At 39.3% G+C, this 20,476-nt stretch overlaps 1 protein-coding gene across 1 annotated transcript in view; it reads left to right on the top strand.

Moving 5' to 3' along the window:
* Positions 1–19,606, top strand: part of CHST13 (carbohydrate sulfotransferase 13) — a 57,627-nt gene extending 38,021 nt beyond the window's left edge. Inside the window, exons 2-3 of the mRNA XM_026678177.2 lie at positions 8,705–8,787; positions 12,784–19,606. Of these exons, the coding sequence (XP_026533962.2) occupies positions 8,705–8,787; positions 12,784–13,629 (929 nt within the window). The 3' untranslated portion in view covers positions 13,630–19,606. The remainder of the gene's footprint in view (positions 1–8,704; positions 8,788–12,783) is intronic.
* The last annotated feature ends 870 nt before the right edge of the window (positions 19,607–20,476 follow it).

The raw sequence follows: 20,476 nt of genomic DNA, 5'->3' as shown, positions 1-20,476 counted from the left end.
TTCTATTAAACTATAGCTCAACCCACCAAAAACATAACTATAAAAGACAGACCAGAAATAAAAGTTAAAATAAGCAAAAAAAAATAGTAAGAGAACACCTGTCTGATCTTGATGAAAACAAATCACCAGGGCCTGATGGATTACATCCCAGAGTTTTAAAGGAGCTGGCAGACGTCATCTCAGAACCACTGCACCACATCTTTCAAAAATCCTGGAGCACCAGGGAACTACCAGAGGACTGGAAAAGAGCTGATGTGGTTCCCATCTTCAAAAAAGGGGAAAAAAACAGACCCAGGAAACTATAGACCAATCAGCTTAACATCAATACCCGGTAAGATACTGGAAAAGATAATAAAAAAACAGATCTGCCAACATCTAGAAACAAGTAAAGTAATAACTAGCAGTCAGCACGGGTTTGTTAAAAACAGATCATGCCAAACCAATCTTATTTCATTCTTCAACACAGTGACTAAATTAGTAGACCAGCAAAACACTGTGGACATAATATATTTAGATTTTAGCAAGGCATTCGATAAAGTAGACCACAACCTACTTCTTAGTAAGCTAGAAAAAGGTGGAATAGATAGCACCACCACTAGATGGACTCGCAACTGGCTGGCAAACCCTACTCAACGAGTAGTCCTTAATGGGTCTAAGTCTACATGGAGGGAAGTAAGCAGTGCCACAAGGTTCAGTCTTAGGCCCAGTACTCTTCAATATCTTCATTAACGACTTAGATGAGGGAATAGAAGGGAAACTTACCAAATTTGCAGATGATACTAAGCTGGCAGGAATAGCTAACACCCAAGAAGATAGGCTCAAGATCCAGATGGATCTTGACAGACTAGAACACTGGGCCATATCTAATAAAATGAAATTCATTGTAGAGAAAAGTAAAGTCCTACACTTAGGCAAGAAAAACCAAAAGTACGCATATAGACTGGGTGAAACCAGGCTCAATAGCAGTAACTGTGAGAGGGATCTTGGAGTCTTAGTGGACAACCAGCTAAATATGAGCCAGCAGTGTGCAGCCACCGCCAAAAAAGCTAATGCAATCCTAAATTGTACTAACAGAGGGATACAGTCAAGATCAAGGGAAGTACTAATACCAGTCTATAAAGCCTTAGTAAGACCACACCTACAGTACTGCATCCAGTTTTGGTCACCACATTATAAAAAAGATGTTGAGGCTCTAGAAATAGTACAGAGAAGAGCAACCAGGATGATTAGGGGACTGGAGGCTAAAACATACAACGAATGGTTGCAGGAACTGGGCTTGGCTAGTCTAGTAAAGAGAAGGACCGGGGAGACATGATAGCGGTCTTCCGATATTTGAGGGGCTGCCACAGGGAGGAAGGGGTCAAGCTATTGTCTAAAGCACCTGTAGGCCAGACAAGGAATAATGGATGGAAACTGAACCAGGAGAGATTTAACCTGGAAACAAGGAGAAACTTTCTGACAGTGAGAACAATCAACCAATGGAACAGCTTGCCCTCGGAAGTTGTGGGAGCGCCATCACTTGAGACTTTCAAGAAGAGGTTGGACTGCCATTTGTCAGAAATGGTGTAGGGTCTCCCGCTTGGGTGGGGGGTTGGACTAGATGACCTACAAGGTCCCTTCCAACTCTGATTATCTGTATCTGTATCTAAATTGTTCTAATTTGTCTAAATCTTTCTTTAAATGGGATACACATTTCAAGAGGAATCTGATCAACTATTGATCAGCTTAAAAATTCAAATAGTATCTTTGGCTGCCACACATAATTCCTGATTCTTGTTCAGTGTGCTTTTTGAGACTACAAGTAGTCCTCATTTAACAACTGCCTTGCATAAAGACCATTTGCAGTTACAACGGTGATGAAGTAACTTTACAGCCAATCCTCACATTTATGACCTTTGCAAGAAGGTGTTCTCTGTAAAGCAAAGGACAGTTTTGTAAGATGACGGGCCTGGAGGTTAAGTCCTTTGAACAATGGCTAAAGGAATTTGATATGTTTTGCTTAGAAGAGAAGTCTGAGGGAAGACAGAAGAGCAGTCGTCCAGTCCTTGAAGATTGCTCCAGGAAAGAGAGTGTTGATTTATTCTCCATAAAGAGTAGGCAAGAAGCAATGGTTGAGAGCTCATGCAGAGGGACATGCAACCTGGAAATAAGTAGGCATTTCCTGTTGATGAGAACTATTAAGCAGTGGAACAGCTTGCCTCTCAGGCTTGTGTGTGCTCCATTGCTGGATGTTTTCAAGAAAATATTGGATGACCGTTTGTCCATGATGATATGAAGACTCTTGCCTTGGATAGAAATTGGACCAAAAGACCCCCAAGGTCCCTTCCAGCTCTATGATTTTAAGATCTATGATTTTAAGCACAGTTGCAATTTCATTTAGCAATCACTTTCCTTAATGATCAAGCCGCTGTTGGTCTCTAAATAAGAACTATCTATATTCTGCAAATATTTTCATAGGTACAATTTTCAAGATGGGCTGCTGCCATCCTGAACCTATTAAACTGATTTCTTGTTTAAGTGAAGAATCTTGCATATATCTGTTAAATTTTGTTGTGTTAGTTTCATTTTTCTAAAGAATGATGGTTATTTTTGCTGCACAAGCTCTATATTTCAGCTTACAAATTGGATAGGTATTCTTCACCTCTTCATCTGTCATTAAATATTGATGCAATGGCTATACCAGTCATGATGTTGATAATGGCTAGAAAAGGCAGAGCTTTGGGGAGAGCTAGTGAGATAAAGATCAAGTTCTTCATCTGCAACCAGAAATTCCCCAGTCTTAATTCCTTAAATCCTACTCTGAAATGATTAAATTCTCTAGGTGAAAACTGAGAAATAAAATACATCCATTTTTTTAAAAAAAGAAATATCCATGGTCATCTATGTCCATTAGAACTTTACCAAAATTGCTTTTACTTGCATCTTGGTAACAGTAACTTTGTGGGCAAGAATAGCAGTTGCTTGCAATACCCCACTTCCCTCTTCACTATGGTAGAGCTAGATAGGGAAGAGGCTTGTTCATACCACTTAAACCCTAGCTCTCAAAATTGATTTCCTGTCAGTTCATTGCATCAGCTCCCCTTTCCTCTTCCTTTAGCAGTAGCCTGCCTTGTGCGCAGATTCGTTGCTTGCCCCAATTAACAGTTCCTGTTGAAGGAGCTTGCTTCATCAGCTCTTCGGTGACACACGAGGAGGAGATTAAGCTAACTTTTTTGGATTATGTGGTTGAGCTAAGTTCCTTTTCTGCTGATCTCTGAGGCTGATGGAAGCCCTTGTGACCAATCTTTGTTTCCTCTTTCCTTAACAGCTATACAGTAGTAAGAAAGTTGCAGTTTCCAGGTGTTCATCAACAGTCTCTATGGATAGGGTTTCCCAAATCTTGAGGTCTACTTTCCTTGAGTATAATATTTCCACAAAAATGGTGCTAACAGAGGCAGTTATGAAGAGATATGTCAAAGCCAGGTCTATTCTAATATTATTATTAGGGCCATCATCCCTGAGTTGCAAAAAATGGATGAGTAGCAAATTAGATCTTTGCTTTCATTTAATGGTCATCTAGATCTTTTGCAGCCTAGATCTAGTTGGTTCTATTATTATCATGGTACTCCTGAGGAAAGGGAGCACAGAACTGGATAAATGCCACAGATTGTATAATGGATAACAGGTATCAATACGTTTGGGGTAAAAGACTAAAACCGACACATTACATTTTTGGTGAAAAACCCTATCCTCATAGTATTTATAGGAGCAATTCTTAAAATCTTTTTGGCGGAGCTGCCTTAACAGATGTCTCTTTTCCAATGCAAGCCATTGACACAGCAGGTCCAAAGCTTCAAAGTGGGACACAAAGGAGTCAGATGGTTTCTTGTGGTTTGAACAGACTCTTAGCAAGACATTGCACAACAACATCACTTTGTTGGAAGAACAAATGCAATGGGTTGGGCAATTATTCCTGGAAGCTGCCTCTTATTGAATTGTAACCATGAAAAGTTTCAGCATACAGGAGATATCCCTGCCTTAAAAGAGAATAGCAAGAGTAAAGAAAAGAGAGCAGAGGAACCTTCTGAATTGTTCAGCATGGATCCTACAGAGAAGTTGTGCCGAATTAATTCAGAAAGTGTTATACTTCAGTTGAAAAAGAAATAACAATGTTAAGAAAACGGTTTCAAAAAAGAAACTCTTAGTAAATAGCACCATCCTCTGATCTGCTTGGCTTTTGAGGCTGTTAGGGATAACATTGTTTTACCCTAACTGTTTTGGGTAAAGATAATAAAATGATGAATCATGGTTTGTCAGATAAAGTGTATGTGACTTTAAGCTAAAGGAATGTAATTAAGGGTGCAGCTGTAAAAGTACTATATAAGCAGCAAGGCACTCTCTGGCTCTTACTGGCTGGCTTATTGAAGACTGCGTTCTTGCTGGATCGGGGAGGAGAAGAAGTGTTGGATTACTTTGAAGATATTTCTCAACGGAGAGAAGATAAGTTTTGGACAGATTTATTATATGTGTACTGACACTGGCTATTCGACATGGACTTTGCAATTAGAGTATCCTCGACAAGACTTGACTGAATTTGGTATATGACTAATGGACTGTTTATAATGACTATGCTATAATTCTTAAATGGAATAAATTATAATTTTGATAGCACAAGCGTATCTGTATTTTTACTGCGTGTTAACGAGAAGGCTTATCTCACACATTTACCTGTCTTCCTATCTGACTTCGCTGCACATTCTGTTTAGTTTGTTTTCCTTAACACCCGTTGGGGAATCCAGGCTTAACAGAGGCTATTGGTTTGACTTATTTATCAAAGGAATGTGTGAAGATGTTGTATGTTGCTTGTACAACAGTTCCAAACACTTTTCATTTTTCAATCATTTTGCACATACTATGCTGTGAGATAGTCCTTGACTTACAACAGTTAATTTAGTGACTGTTAGTGTTACAACAGCACTGAAAAAAGTAACGTATGACTATTTTTCACACTTATGACCTTTGTAGCAACCCCATGATCATATGATCAAAATTCAGTTGCTTGGCAACTGGTTCATACTTATGACTGTTGCTGCGTCCCAAGGTTGTGTGATCACCTTTTCCAACCTTTTAACAAGCAAAATAAGTGGGGAAGCTGTGTTCTAACGTATCAACTGCAGTGATTCACTGTGGCAAGAAAGGTCATAAAATAGGGCAAAACTCACTTAACAAATGTCTTACTTAACAACAGAAATTTTGTGCTCAATTGTCATACGTTGAGGACTAACTGTACATTGTATTAAACTGTATAACAATTACATTTTCTTAGGCACTTTCAGAACAAGACAGAGGGAGATAAATAGCAGAAAGAAAACAAGATGTTGAGTTTTTAACAGTGTTTTTAGATGCAGAAAAACTGGATGCAGAGACTAAAGGAACCTCAGCTGGAAGTTAGACATATGGAGTGAGAGTTAAGGAAAGTAAAGTCATAATTTGGGGGAAAGAATCACACAATAGAAAATATCAGACAAGAAAGACCAGACCATTTTTAAGTGGTGTTTTCAAGTAGAGCAGAATAAATCTTGAGTGTATTGCTATCTCTTAATCTAAGCAAACTACCTGGATAAATTCTAATAGAGGAATGAGGCACAAACAGTGTTCCTAAATATTCTGAGTTTCCAGAACTCATTGATCAGCAGCTCATGTCAAATTAAAGAGCCCATTACACCATAGAACTCTTCTCTCCCAGTTTTGTCTTTCTTCTCTTTTAATTGTAATCTTTAGTTCTCTCTGGTTCCCTCTATTCATTCACCAGTTTCATTGTTTCTAAAACCAATTATTATGGTTTTTTTAAAAATGTAAAACAAAACCATTTTCCCAAGGGAAAGGTTGTTTACAATTCATTCCAAAATCTTATTTCAAATTTACTTGTAACTTTCTAAAATCAAAGGCTTTAGTCACACTTTTGCTGTTTATTTATTTTTTTTCAAAATTCTTAAATTTATAGTTAAAACTTTTGTTTTTGCTAAGGATTGAAGGAAATCAACTGGTGCTGTCAGACTTAGGGTTAGGGTCTAAAATCTAAATGTTTTCAATAGTTGAAAAGCAGTTGAGAAGCAATTTCTGGATGTGATTAGAAAAGGAAGTATACAAACTCAATGTCCTTTCAAAGGCACCAACTACATTTTGAGCAAGATGGCCATTTCCTGATTTCCCAGGATTCTATGCAGTCCTCTCCTTGTCCAGAGAAAAATAATTGAAGAACCAGTCTACTCACTGCCTCTTCATTCCGCCATGATCATTGGCTCTGCTTTTCACAGAACTGTCTTCAGTCCACCCCTTCTTTCTCCTCTCAGAGTCATTTGGGGCTCATGCAGCCCTTCGGTAAATAGAATAGAATAGAATAGAATAGAATAGAATAGAATAGAATTGAATTGAATTGAATTGAATTGAATTGAATTGAATTGAATTGAATTGAAGTCTTTATTGGCCAAGTGTGATTGGACACCCAAGGAATTTGTCTTTGGTGCATATGCTCTCAATGTACATAAAAGAAAAGATACAGTTGTCAAGAATCATAAGGTACAATAGTAGTCATTAATACTAATTAATAATAATAGTCATAGGGTACAATAAGCAATCAAATCATACTAGGAAACAGTTAATAAAAATTGTTAGGATACAAGCAACAAGGTTATAGTCATACAGTCGTAAGTGGGGAGATATGGGTGAAAGGAAGGGAGGATTAATAGTAATAGTAATGCAGACTTACTAAACAGTTTGACAGTGTTGAGGGAATTATTTGTTTAGCAGAGTGATGGGGTTTGGGCAAAAACTGTCCTTGTGTCTTGTTCTGGTGTGCAGTGCTCTATAGCAGTGGTGGCTAACCTTTTTGGGCTCCTTTGCCAAAAATTGTGCACACGCTTGCATGCTCGTGCTCGCGTGGCAGCACTCAGAAGGCAATGTGCACCCTCCATGCCCCCTATGCATGTGCGCACAATCCCCACCCACCCCCACTGCCCCCTTACCTGCACTGCACCTCACAGCTGATTTTTGGCTGGTTTGAGGCCTTCTTTGGCCTCCCAAAGGCTTGAGGAAGGCTTCTACGGACTTTGCAGGCTGAAAACTAGCCCCGTTTCATCACTTCCGGTATTTTCGAAAAAAACAGGAAGTGACAAAACAGGGCTAGTTTTCGGCCTGCAGAAGGCTTCCTCAAGCCTTTGGGAGGCTGAAAAAGGCCTCAAACCGGCCGAAAATCAGCTGTGAGATATGCGCATGTGCAGTGAGGTAAGTTTGCCTGCAGCTCGTGTGCTGGCACAAATGGCACGCCATCACGGCTTTATAGCATCATTTTGAGGGTAGGAGTTGAAACCGTTTATGTCCAGGATGTGAGGGGTCGTTAAATATTTAGAGATATTTATTAGAGATAAATATACATATATTTATATAAATATAAATATTTATTAGAGAGAAATGCTCTGTAAAGTAAATAAAAGTTGAACAAAAATAAGCAAATTTAGAAAAAAACGTAACTATTCTTGGATTTCAGGGAAGCAGTGGTGAACTGACCACTTTACTTTTAGCAGAGTAGATGACAGTAGTGGAAATAGAGCTGGTGAATGAATTAGCTGCCAGACTCCTGTCCAGATGAAGAAGAGGACTTAGGATCACTCAAAGTACTCCTCACAGATCCTCTCTGTGGTGAGATCAGCTGTCTCTAGCAAATTTTAGATTTTATAGCACTGACAGCAAGGACAGTTATAATTTCTTTAAATTTCATTACACTGGGTGATTTTTCTTCAACCTGCAGCTAAAGAAGCTTTATGTAAGTTTAAAACTTAAAGAAAAACTTTTTATTTGGAATTAAGCGACAAACAGTAATTAGAGTAATTAGAATGTTGATTTTGGAAAGCTCTTAAATAGCATAAGATTGACTGGAAGTAAGATTTTGAAAAACATAAGAATACTTCCTGTAGTCCGTTTAAAATCTTACTAAAATATGGAATAAATTTCCCTGGGAAAATGTGCTGAATGAAAGAAAAACATGATAACAGGAGACCTTGAAGGCTGGTTACCAGAGGCAACCAGAAAGATTATAATTAAAGGAGAAGGCTACTAATGTAGAAAGGAAAAATGATTTTAACTATGGAAAAATTCAAAGATATTTGGCAACAATGTACCCAGAACTTTCTCTTTAGGGAATCATATAATACTTTTTACTGAAAACTGAACTTGCAAAGATAAAATTATAATTGAAAAAGCAAAACCTAACTATTCTTTATAATTAGTTTTTGGAGAGAAACAAGGCAGAGAATAAGTGAGATAATCCTATCATTAGATCAACTAAAACTGCACATATAACCATACTGTTTAACAAGTGCTCTTTGAGAATTTTCCCACTTTGGTGCTTCCTGTGGATTTTCCTAATCTCAGCAATCTAAAGATACCATGCAGCTGTTCTGTCTTTTTCCCTCTTTTTCCCTAATGCTTCTTTGAGGATGAAGACAGGACAGTCACAAAAGGCAGATGATGTCATTTAGATATTTGGTAAAGTTCTATCACGAGGACAGGGTGATTGTGCAACAATAGCCTAATTTAAATGAATGTTCTTCCCATCCTTAATTTTTGTATTCCTTCTCTAAGTATGACTAACCCTGTACTTTCCATGAAACAGAATCTTTGCCAAGTCTTTTAAAAAACTCTCCCCCTCCCCATTTTTCCTTTCCAGCTGCAGAAGACAGGATATTGAAGAGTAGCTGGCATGGGAAATCTGGTCGAAATCCACTTCAGGCTCTTTATAAGGGTGATCAGGTAAATGGGCTTCAAAAAAGAAAATTGGTTGTCTATAGTATGAAAGAAGAGAACACTTTATTTGTTTGTTTGTTTGTTTATTAATTAATTAATTAAATGTACATACCACCCATTTTGGCAATGAAACTGACTCCGGGCAGCTTTCAGTGCAATATAATAGAAATAAATAGGATGAGCTTATTCATTCAGTCGTATCCGACTTCTGGCGATACCATGGACCCAGTCTCTCCACATCTTCCAAACTTCTTTGAGTTGTTCTATGCTCTGGCAGATGTCAGCTTTGAGAGTGAATTATAAATAGAGAGAGACAGAAACAATTAATAGCTAAATAATACTCTTTGCATGCAGAAAATGTGACCTTCCTCCCCCATCCCCGCAGTTGCTATAAAGTTGTATAGCTCCTTTTGTGAATTGGAGATTTGGACCCTGCCTGCAGCCTTTCATACACAGGTATTTTATTTGTGAAGTCTTTTGAGAGCCAAATAGGTTAGTTTTTCCTCCACTTAATTTGGAAATACAGGATAATTCCTGTGAGTGAAGGTAAGCCTTCTTTCACTGAATTCCTCATTTTCTTTTCCTTACTCTTTTGGTTGTGCAGATATAAGAAAATAATTGGAACACACGCACACACACACACACACACAAGCTTGGAGGCCATGTTGCTAATCAGTACCTTTTGAGAACTGGCATATTGTAAGAAGGGATGTCAGCATCTTTTTCTTTTTAATACCTGCCAAACCATCTATTATATTGCTGAGTGATGCTGATAACCTTCTAGTCCTAGAATGTGTTGAGTTATCTGGAAGGCCTATTTTTTGTTTTAGAAATTTAATCATTCCAGATCCATTCTGCTTGTCACTTTTTTTTACCAAAATTTTTTAACCAAAATTGGGGCATACTAACTCTCTTTGGGTCAGAAATAAGGGCTGTTTATAATTGAGAACTGAGAAAATAACTCAATGAACACATGTAGAGGAACAATACATTCAGAATAACAAACTTGCCTACATATATAAAGAATATCGCAAATACAAATGCTTATCTATTTTGCCAATTTAAGAGTTGTACTTTAGAACTGTAAACTCAACTCTAAAATAATTTGTCCTGCTAGGCATCTTAAAAATCTACTGGAAACTGCAGCTTCCTACAAACAGAAAAGCATACTGTGCCTCCTGATGTTCTCCAGAGGTTTCTACTAGGAAGTGTTTGGGGTCTCAGAGCTCTTATTAGTAGTTTGACATGAATTCTGCCTAATAGGATTTCCATCATGAAAGTTGGGAATCCTGGCCCGATGTAAAACAAAATATGGCATCACTGAATAACAGTCTGCAACACCTTGTACAGTGAATACAAATAGAACTTCAAATAAACTTCTTGTGCAATGGCATAACAGGTGGGTAGCACTTGGATAGGAGACTGCTGGGTACTCCCAGGGCATTAAGTTATACTGGGAAGCAGAAAAAAACATCTGGAAGAAAGAGAGAGCAAACCACTTTCACACACTGCCAAGAAAACTATACGGGCCTCTCCATGAAGCAACTTGAAAAGCAGAAATATCTTATATTCAGTATCTAAAAAGCAGTAAAATATGGGAAATGAAGGAACAATAAAAACAATTAAGATCCTATGACACTTCCAAGAATGAAATACATAATCCTGAGATAATGTAGGGAAAGAATTAGACAAAATAATCCCTGTGACACCTCTTTGAATACCTGCCCATCTTCCTGCCTTGCCTGCCTGCCCTTTTTAAGACTCTTTTAATGAGAAGTAAGGATTTAAATAGGCAGGTTGCAAAGCAATGAACCAAACTTTAGCATAATCTTTACTTCCAGCAATGCTGTTGAGAAGTCTTCAAGTTCCATGAAAAAATAAAATGGCGGATAATCATACCTCAGTTCTTTGGTTATAAGTGAGCCCGTCTGCTTTTGGGGTGGGGGAGGAGGGGGAAGGAGTATTCTAGACAGTTGGGTGGGTTGGCAGGTAAATCTTACCTGTTTGCCTTCCAGTGAAATTGTCTGCAGCCATTGTCTTATAAAAGCCACCAAAAGTCATTAAATGAGAGAGTGCATGTCATGTGTGCTCAGTGTTTTAAATGTGCCCACCCACCCCTGACTTAGCTTGCGTGCATCCAAAGAAGGGTATTTATGAAGTTTATGGCATACTAAATGTGCTCATCTGTCTCTCTTTATGAATATAACACAGACGGTGTAAACAGCTTGCTGAAAGGAAAGCTTTTATATATTTAGTCAAATTGCAAATAAGCACTTTGTTTTAACTATAATTAGGAGGAAGGGGGAAAAAAAAACATTTTACTCCTATAATCAGATGCTTGCTTTATGTTTTTATAAGGAAAGTTCAAAAGATACCCAAAGTCCACAAATGAATAGTATCTTTCCTAGAACCAAAATGTTGCAAAAGACCCTAGAAGTTTCAGGGATTTCCTGGACTTTTCATTAGGTGACGTGCTACAAATGTCAGAGAGACAGGGAAGATTTTTTTTTTTTTTACTTAAATCAACCATTAGCCAGAAGTTATAGGAAATGAAGAATAAATTCCAAGAAAGTAAAGTATTTCCTGAATTTGTTGTGAGTCATATCTTCAAGAGCCAAGCTGCAATCCCTGGTGACCTGAAGCACCCTTTTCTCCTAGGGAAGGTCCCCAATTATGGGATGAAATGAAACTTTGAATAGCCAAGGTCTAATCGTGGAGATAGACCTACATTTACAGCATTTTGATTCAAGAGTATTTTGCTCTGCTAAGACCACTCACCTGGACATTTGATGCAGGCCTTTGATGCTCCAGCATACCAAACTAATGCATTGTTAACACTATTCATTTCTATCCGTCTATATATGATTAAAACAAAAAGAGTTGATCAAGGAAAGGAAAGAAGCAACTGAGTCCATTCAGACAACATACCGATATTATTGGGAAACCTTGAAAGAGCTGATGACAAGTGGTATAGGGGTATTTCCATTCTGAATATATATTTTGATTAATGCATTTGGGATTTATACCCCTCTCCTCAATGTAGGCAGATACATTCAATTGAAATAGCATAGAAGCAATTAAGTTCAGCATAAAATGGAACGTGTTTAGATCCTTACCTTCAGGGGTGGGCTGCTGGGGGTTTGCAGGGGTCTGGGAGAGCCCCTAGCTGAGATTCTGTGCAGTTCGGAGAACCCCCAAATCCCACTCTTGGCTGGCCCAGCCCACCCCTCCAGGGGTCCCCATGAGGCCCGTTTTGGATGCAGGTAAGTGCAGGGTGCACACGGAGGCTCAGGGAGGGCAAAAACAGGTCTCCTGGAAGTTTGGGAAGGCCGGAAATGGGTCCGTTTCTGGCTTCCAGAGAGCCTCTGGAGCCCGGGGAGACCGTTTTCGCCCTCCCAGAGGCTCAAAGAAAGCCTCAGAAGCCCAGCAAGGGCAAAAATGCCCCCCCCCCCGCCATGGTACAGGAGGCTGACTAGGCCACACCCACCCAGCAACCGGGCAGAGAACCCTTTGCTAAAATTTGTGACGCCCACCCCTGCTTACCTTTCCTTCTCACTGCCACTGCTCCTGAACAGCATTTCTAAGACTGAAAATGAGACCGGGAATAAGAAAATTGGTTAAATAATCTGCTCTCTAAACTGGTCCTTACCAGTCTGATAACCTAGAGTCTGTGGGCTCTAAATCTCAGATTTTGACTTTCTCGTTTGGAAATTCCGGAGTTATAGTCATGTTCCAACTGAAAGGCTCCCAAGTTTAGCCAGTTTTACTTTCTGTTAACCTTTAAATCCCCACTATTAAAGGGTAAGTGCAGCCCTTTAAGGAGCAATTATAACCAATGTTAAGACTACTCATGAATCTTAAAGGTGTCCAAAGGTATCGGCTCCTGTGTATAGGTACTGGTGGCATGTAGGGCAGAGTATTATTGGGATCTAACAAAAGGAACTTGGCACACAGCATGAAGTGACTCCTGTTCCCCCTTATGTCCTCCTTATGTCTCCTCAGCTTGAGCAGTCCTCCCTGCAGGCAACTCATCAACACAGGAGGGAGCTGCTAAGCAGTATGTGCCACCGTTACACCCGCAAACGACGCCTCCTAACTCCAGATGACTTGCGGCACCTGGTGGTGGATGATGTCCATGAGCTGCTCTACTGCTATGTCCCCAAGGTGGCTTGCACTAATTGGAAGAGGGTTCTGATGATCTTGACAGGGCACGGCAAGTACCAGGATCCCCTGGAAATCCCCGCACATGAAGCTCATGTACCAGCCAACCTCCGCACTCTCTCCGAGTACAGCACTCCTGAGATCAACTACCGCTTGCGCAACTACCTCAAGTTCATCTTTGTACGGGAGCCTCTGGAACGGCTGGTCTCAGCCTACAGGAACAAATTCACCCGTAGCTACAACACAGCATTCCATAAGCGCTACGGGACCAAAATAATCCGGCGGCACCGTCAGGACCCTAGCAGTGAAGCCCTGGAAAGTGGCCACGATGTGCGTTTTGAGGAGTTTGTGTACTATCTTTTGGATCCAAAGACCCAACGTGAGGAACCTTTTAATGAGCATTGGGAGCGAGTGCACTCCCTTTGCCATCCATGCATTGTCCACTATGATATCATTGGCAAGTATGAGACCTTGGCTGACGATGCCAACTATATCTTACAATTGGTTGGGGCTGATGCAGGCATCAAGTTCCCCTCCTCTTCCAAGACCACCAGAACCAACAATAACCTGACTGCAAAGTTCTTCAAGAACATCAGCCCCTTCTACCAAAGAAGATTATTTAATTTATACAAGATGGATTACTTGCTCTTCAATTACACCATCCCTTCTTATTTACATCTACGATGAGGCTGGTGACATGACCTTTCCTCATAGTTTCTGCTGTCAACCAACAGAGATGGATATGAGATGTTTGCAGTTCTACCTTTTTGTTTTTGTTTTATCAGCACACAGAGTCCTTTTTGTCTTTTGTTCCTATTTCAGTAGACAGAATCTACTGTGTTTGTCTGTCCTTTCTCCTGTTCTTAACCAAACAGCATTTGTTTCTAGGAAGCACTGGAACTATATCTTTTTGTCAGGAGGTGAGAGAATCTGTGTGGAAGTAGGAGACATAATAAAATGTGCATGCATTTAATGTGTTCAATTATAATTCCCCACAAACATGTCCTCTCCAAACTGAGGGAGGAAAGGGGAGTATGAGTCAGAAGTGTCTAACTGTGAACAGTTACTTGGTGTGAGGTACAATTGTCTATGAGATAAGAGTCTTCTGTGTTTCCCCTCTTTTACCATCCTTGCAGCTGGTGTTTCAGAGAAGCGTATTTTCTCAGAAAAAAAAACCTCTGCATTTCCCCATCAAGTTCTGCTCCCATGCAGATTCCATCAGTTTGCACTGGAGTGATGCTTAGTGGATTGCTCACTTGTCTCTACAGATTTGTCTATGTGAGAAAATTTTGACCAAAAGAAATATTTAATTATTTGCCTTGGCTTTTTTTCCCATGTGACTATGTATTGGGTATGTGCAAAAATTGTTGTGGTGTCCTGCTTTATGTAGGCCTAATCAAAGTGCTCCAGCACCAAGCTCTTCAGTTTAATTGGTGGGCCCTCATCCGGGTGAGAGAAATGGATTCCCATAGAACTGTATTTTTGTAGGTGATACCAAAGACTGGAAGGACAGTGGGCTTGGGCAGTATCCACTCGACTGGAATACTTATATATGAAACTGGATTGGTCTTGGATACTGTTTTAAGAAGAGAACAGGATTTTTCTTCCAGAACAGGCACCCCCCTCCCTCCCCCAACATGTTTGGCCTGTCTTCTCTTTCCAATATGACAGCACTTATGGGTGATAATGGGAATCTGGCACATCGAAGGGCATTGGATTGTGAAAGCCAAAACATCATTGATCAGAGATCCTGCTTTGCCTTTAAAGAGTATCCCCCAGAAGACATATCTTGAGTTAATCATGAATGGTGCCTTTTCTGTAGAGCATTGCTATTTTGTCTCAGTCAAGTCATGTTTTCTGTCTTAAAATAGCTGTCTCCTTTTTCTAAGCAGAAGGATCTATTTTATTGTAGAAATCAGGGAGTGGCTTGGGAGACAGAGATCGCAGGTGAAATTGGGCAGTAGAGAGAGAAACAGAAATTTAACTGGTAAAATTGAAGGCTTGTACTTGAAATGGCAATCCTAGAAGACTACATTTAACTCAATCCACATGAACAGCTTTAAGTTGGCATTTTTGTCTCTACATGATTTCATTTCTATGTATACCAAAAGATATCCCTTCATTTATATAAATCGGTTGTAAATTGTATAATAGCATCCCCGAACCGGGTGCCTTCTGGATGCGTTGGCTCTTAACACCCATAAGCCCCACTAAACATGTTCAGACTGTCTGGGAATCAGGGGAATTCAAGTCTAATACAGATTCTGTTTGGATAATTTGATTTATGCAATACATTACTGAATGTACTTGTGTTGAATGAAGTACATATAGGGGATGCGTATGAAAGACACCACAATTTGGTTCTGCTGATTCCTGCTGTATGAAGGTGGCAGTTTTTTCCACCCCATATCTGCTTGCTTTCTATCAGGCTAGAATGAATTCTCAAAAGAAGATCGAGTAGTTCAAGGTTTGAATGAGTCATTTCACATGTACAGCAGCCCAGTACCAACCCAAGCTTTCATTTTAGGTAGCTTAGACTCTGACCATAGCCTTTTCTTATGATGAGCCATTTGACTCATCATGGAGTGCTCTTGTGGGTGGAATGACGTGACAGGAGGGCAGTTGTTCAAAGTTACCCACGGTACTTTGTGATTCATTCAGAATTTGAATTCAAATTCAAATCTGTCTTCAATTGTTAGCCTTGCAAAGTAGACCAGACAAGAAGCACCCTCAGATGAACTAGATCTAACTTACCTGTAAGGTTACATTAACAGAATCTTGCAAGTTTGAAAATACCTCTTTCCCCCCCTTCATCTTTACAATACAAGAAACTAAGGAGAGTCCCTTCTGAGATGTTTGGCTCCCACCCAGTCCTTCTGCAGATTCAGCTGTCTCTTATCTAACTATTGCCTAGTCTGCTGCTCTTTCTCTTGTCTCCCAAAGTCATTCATGCATACCATTGCATCCAGTTTGTAATCTCTGGGATATGTAGTTAGCATATTGTTGGCTGGGAATTCTGCAAGTTTGATCCCAGCATATAGGAGAGGCACCAGCTTGGGAAGGGTATTTACTTTGCAAGTATGTAATTGCTATACACTAACATGTAACCAGTGGTGCTATCTGTTCTTTAGTTTGCAACTTTCCCATTCCTTGCTGTGACAACCAATCAATTAGATTTAAAATACCAATGAATTAAAAATCAGTATTATTTAAAAATTGAACTAGGTAGTTGTAGTAATCTTCTCAAAAGATTGCCCAAAAGCATCAGGAACAAAACTAAATGTGTGCCAATATACGAAATTCAGTGAAGTATGAGAAGAAAACATTGTTACCTAGTGATTAAACTTACTTTAAAAAATAAACATAGCTAGGACTATTATGTTATTTAGATAAAAATTCCATTGGCATATTTACTTCTAGTAAATTGTTATTTATTCTTGTTCTGGACACATGTTTCTGATAAAGTGAACAGATCCACCCAAAATTATTTCCATTGGTGAAATAGACTGCATTCTTCTCTCTTCCTCCCTGGTAAATCATACTGAAGTGAATAGACAACTATAAAGATTTTGCTGCTGGGCATAGAAAAAAAAATAGCAGGACCCATATATGCTCCGGGTCATTGCAGATTTATTTTGCTTTTTTTATGACTAGCTTGTGATTTGGTTTGTTTTTTTAAATCCAACATTTTTCTTTTTATTTCAGTGGTAACTTATCAGTTATTCCAACTTGTGAAGATAAAAAAAAAAATGGAGTGGGGGATAGAGAATCATATCCATCATTTTAAAATCCTAGCAGAAAAACAGACTACAAATGCAATAAGACATAACAATAGTATAATCAGGGAAAATAGTTAACATGCAGAATATAAATATAAATTGCATCAGGAACATCAAATAATTTTAACAGCACAAATGTGTTAAGCAAGTGACTCTCTAAAAATACTCAAACCACCAAGAACCATCATGGATTGAAAGCCACCATGGAAGATGAGGCCTAGTTGCTTCACCACCAAACGTTTGACATTAATGGAGGGACAGTGAAACTTCAGATACTGGTCTCAGAGGTTCAGGCAGGTTATGTCCTGATGTATATACTTTAGCTGAAGCTAATAGGTAGTAATTGAACCAATATTATCAGAAAAATGACATGGAATTGTAAGAAACGGTTAGTTTCTTCTGGCCTATGTATTTTTGTCCCATAAGCAACAGGCTGTTTTTATCATATGCATTGAATTTCACTGAATTAGAAAATTGAATTAGTGATAAGGGTTTGTTTAATATCTTTGAGCCAGTATTGATTCTTGCCAAGTGGCTTGTCAAGTCCCTGCAGTTTTCTTGGCATGATTTTTCCCCCCCAGAAGGCCGAGAATGTGTGACAGGCCCAATGTCACCTCAGTTGTCTTAATGCCTAACACACAGATTCTCAATCTTCAGGTTTCTAGCCTGGTCCCTTTAACCACAATCTCACAAACTGATTTAGATGGGAGATGCATCTATGAAGTTTAAAATACCCATTTCAAGTGGGATGTTTGGGGTGGCTGTTTCAATCATTTTGGAAGTGGTTCAACCCTGAAATATTTCTAGACTGAAGAAAACGGCCTATTTCTTCATGTGAATCCATTATTTGTTCTGCAAGTAAAATGTTTCAAACAACAAACCATTCAAATTTAAAATCTGCAGTTCTACTGCAAATACATCTGCACGTTGCTGCATAATGAAAAATAGAGGTAATGAAAATGCAAAAAAAAAAAGTGCCACATTTTGTGGTGATAGCACTCACATGTTTATTCTGAAAGAAATCGTAAAAGCTCAGAGAAATTTATTGGTTATATTTATGGGATGAATATTGTGAACTCCTGAACTGAAAACTAATTTAGCAAGTTGTGCCAACCTTGCATGAGATTTTAGAGTTCCATTTCTAATTAGGTTGAATAAATCATGGCTAACTTTGGGCAAACATGTCCTGTGAAGGCAACCAAATCTTGAATGTGCACAGGGGATGGCATTATTTATTTTGTTGCGAAGATTTCTGTACTCTTCATTCCAACTGCCTCTAAGAAGTGTGTAGGATAAGCAAAGTTTAGAAATGAATGATGGCATCAGCCATAGTAGAGCCACGGTGGTGCAGTGGTTAGAGTGCAGTACTGCAGGCTACTTCTGCTGACTGCCGGCTGCCTGCAATTTTGCAGTTCAAATCTCACCAGGCTCCAGGTTGACTCAGCCTTCCATCCTTCCAAGGTGGGTAAAATGAGGACCCAGATTGTTGGGAGCAATATGCTGACTCTGTAAACCGCTTAGAGGGGGCTGTAAAGCATTGTGAAGCAGTATATAAATCTAAGGGCTATTGCTATCCACCAGTGACAGACCAAACCTAATCCCCACCCCCACCCCAAATGTGCTGTCCCACAAGGTTTTCACAAGCTTATGGAAACTCATCAGGGAAATGTAGGGCTGTGTCCAGGAGGACAAGATATTCTCCATTGAGAAGGCTCAAGTACAGGGTCTGTGCTGCTGGTAATATTCTACATCAAGACATATACACAACACACATACACTAGGGAGGCCAATCTATCAAATGTCACTTGTCGTTTTTGGCATCCAGCAGTAGATTGATGCTTAGAAAGGAAGGGGTCAAAAAAGCAATTTATCCCATCTTTGCAGCTGGCCGATGGATGGAGCCCCAAAGTCCAGACTTCTTCCCTTAGTTGCACTAAGACCTAACATATCCATTTGTGTTAGAAGTGAAAAGAAACTATACATTTCAGGGTTTCTTGCAAGCCTTGGCCTTTCTTTTCTGAGCATTGCATCAGCTTTCTTATTTATTAAAATTATGTGTTAGATTATATCCACCTTTTCCTGCAGGAGTTCAAGGTAGGGTACATTAGGCACTCCATAGCCATGTCAAAATTGTATGTCTCTTTGCTACCATCCAGTGGTCTTATAAAGTACTGCAACTCAGATTTGGTATGGCCAGCATACTTTCCTTTCCCCTTCCCTCCCTTCAACTCTATAGGTAGATTGGGCTGAAAGAGGATGAGGGGCCTAAATCTTACATGATTGATGGTAGACTTGAACCTAGATCTTCCTTACCCCAGAGTAACATCTTGATTCTTTCGTTGGTCTTTAAAGTCTTCCCAAAGCTCTTCTGATGTTTCCAGGCAAGGCTGTTACCACACAGCAACCTTCCCTCCGTGGTGGAACTTTATAGGCCATCCAGATGTCATCATTTTCCACTTGTAATTTAATTTTACCATTTCTTTTAGCTGTTCTCTTACACACACACACACACACAAATTTGTTAAGGAAGAATGGAGTAATTATACGGTGCCTTTTGACTTGTCCATCTGGAAACATGCTTTTGCTGCAATAGTTTTTACAGGTGATTTCTGTTCAATATTCCTACAGTTAAATATAAATTTCTGGTACTTATAATACATAGAAGCCATATAAGAGCTATAAGGACATCTTAAGGTCAAAGTGGTAAACTACAGCCATTTAAAGAGGAATGTAATAATTCTTTATGCAATAAGATGCCAATTTTTCTTCTTAAATGTTTTGCTTTTTGCACATCACCTGATGAAGAGTTCTGGAGTACGTGAAAGCTTGCAAAAATATTTGTGTTAATTTTATTTAATCTTAATAAATATCTTACCTATAATGGATTTGGGTTCTTTTTTCTTTCTTAAGGTGACCAGCACTGCTTTTTTTATCTGTGTGTTTATTTTTTTTAATGTGATTTACTATTTTGTAATTACAGGTTTGTTCTCTGCTAGATTTCCAGTATTGAAACTGACTGGGAAGTCTAACCATTTCCACTTAACAAGCCATCAAACATTTCTATGTGTAATTATTGGATGACAGCATATCATAACACATTTCAACAAGACATTTGTGTGGGTTGCTTACTATTTGGATTGTGTGTTATTCTCAATTCCATTCAGGAGGAATGCTTTGAAAAGTGTGGAGCTATGGGATCCTGGAAACTGAAGCATCTGATTTCATGCATTACAAAGAGATGCTGCATTGATGCACCCGTACATTCAAACCACCTTTCCTAAACTTAATCCAAAGAACTACACAACACTACTTGCTTTGAACAGAATCACGTTAGAAAAAAAAAAACCAGGGAAAAAAACAGGCACCATCTTGTCCAGTATTATCAACCTTGCTGAATGTGTACTTCGAACAATGAAAGGGGAAATCATTCATGTTGCTGTTTGTTTGCTTAAACCAGTCTCTTCCAGCAAGATATCTTCTAGATATGATGAGACTATACCTCACTGAATTTTCAGATAAGCCTGCTTGTGCTAGCTGGCAGTATTAAGAACTACTGTAATTTCGTCACATCTAGGGAGCATCAAATTAGGGAGGACTATCTTAGATCAGGGGTATCAAACTCAATTTCATTTGCATCAGGATTGTGTTTGACCTCGGGGGGCTGGGGAGCTGGGGGGGGCATGGCCAGCTCGACATAGCCTCTGATGGCTCAAGTGCTCTGCCAGAGAAAATGAAGCGACCCTCCCAAGCTCTGT

This window comes from Notechis scutatus, chromosome 2 (genome assembly GCF_049901735.1).
Source record: "Notechis scutatus isolate UNSWTSFEM ecotype Mainland chromosome 2, rNotScu1.2, whole genome shotgun sequence".
In the NCBI taxonomy this organism is placed as follows: domain Eukaryota; kingdom Metazoa; phylum Chordata; class Lepidosauria; order Squamata; family Elapidae; genus Notechis; species Notechis scutatus.
This window is presented reverse-complemented; position numbering and strand designations above follow the sequence as displayed.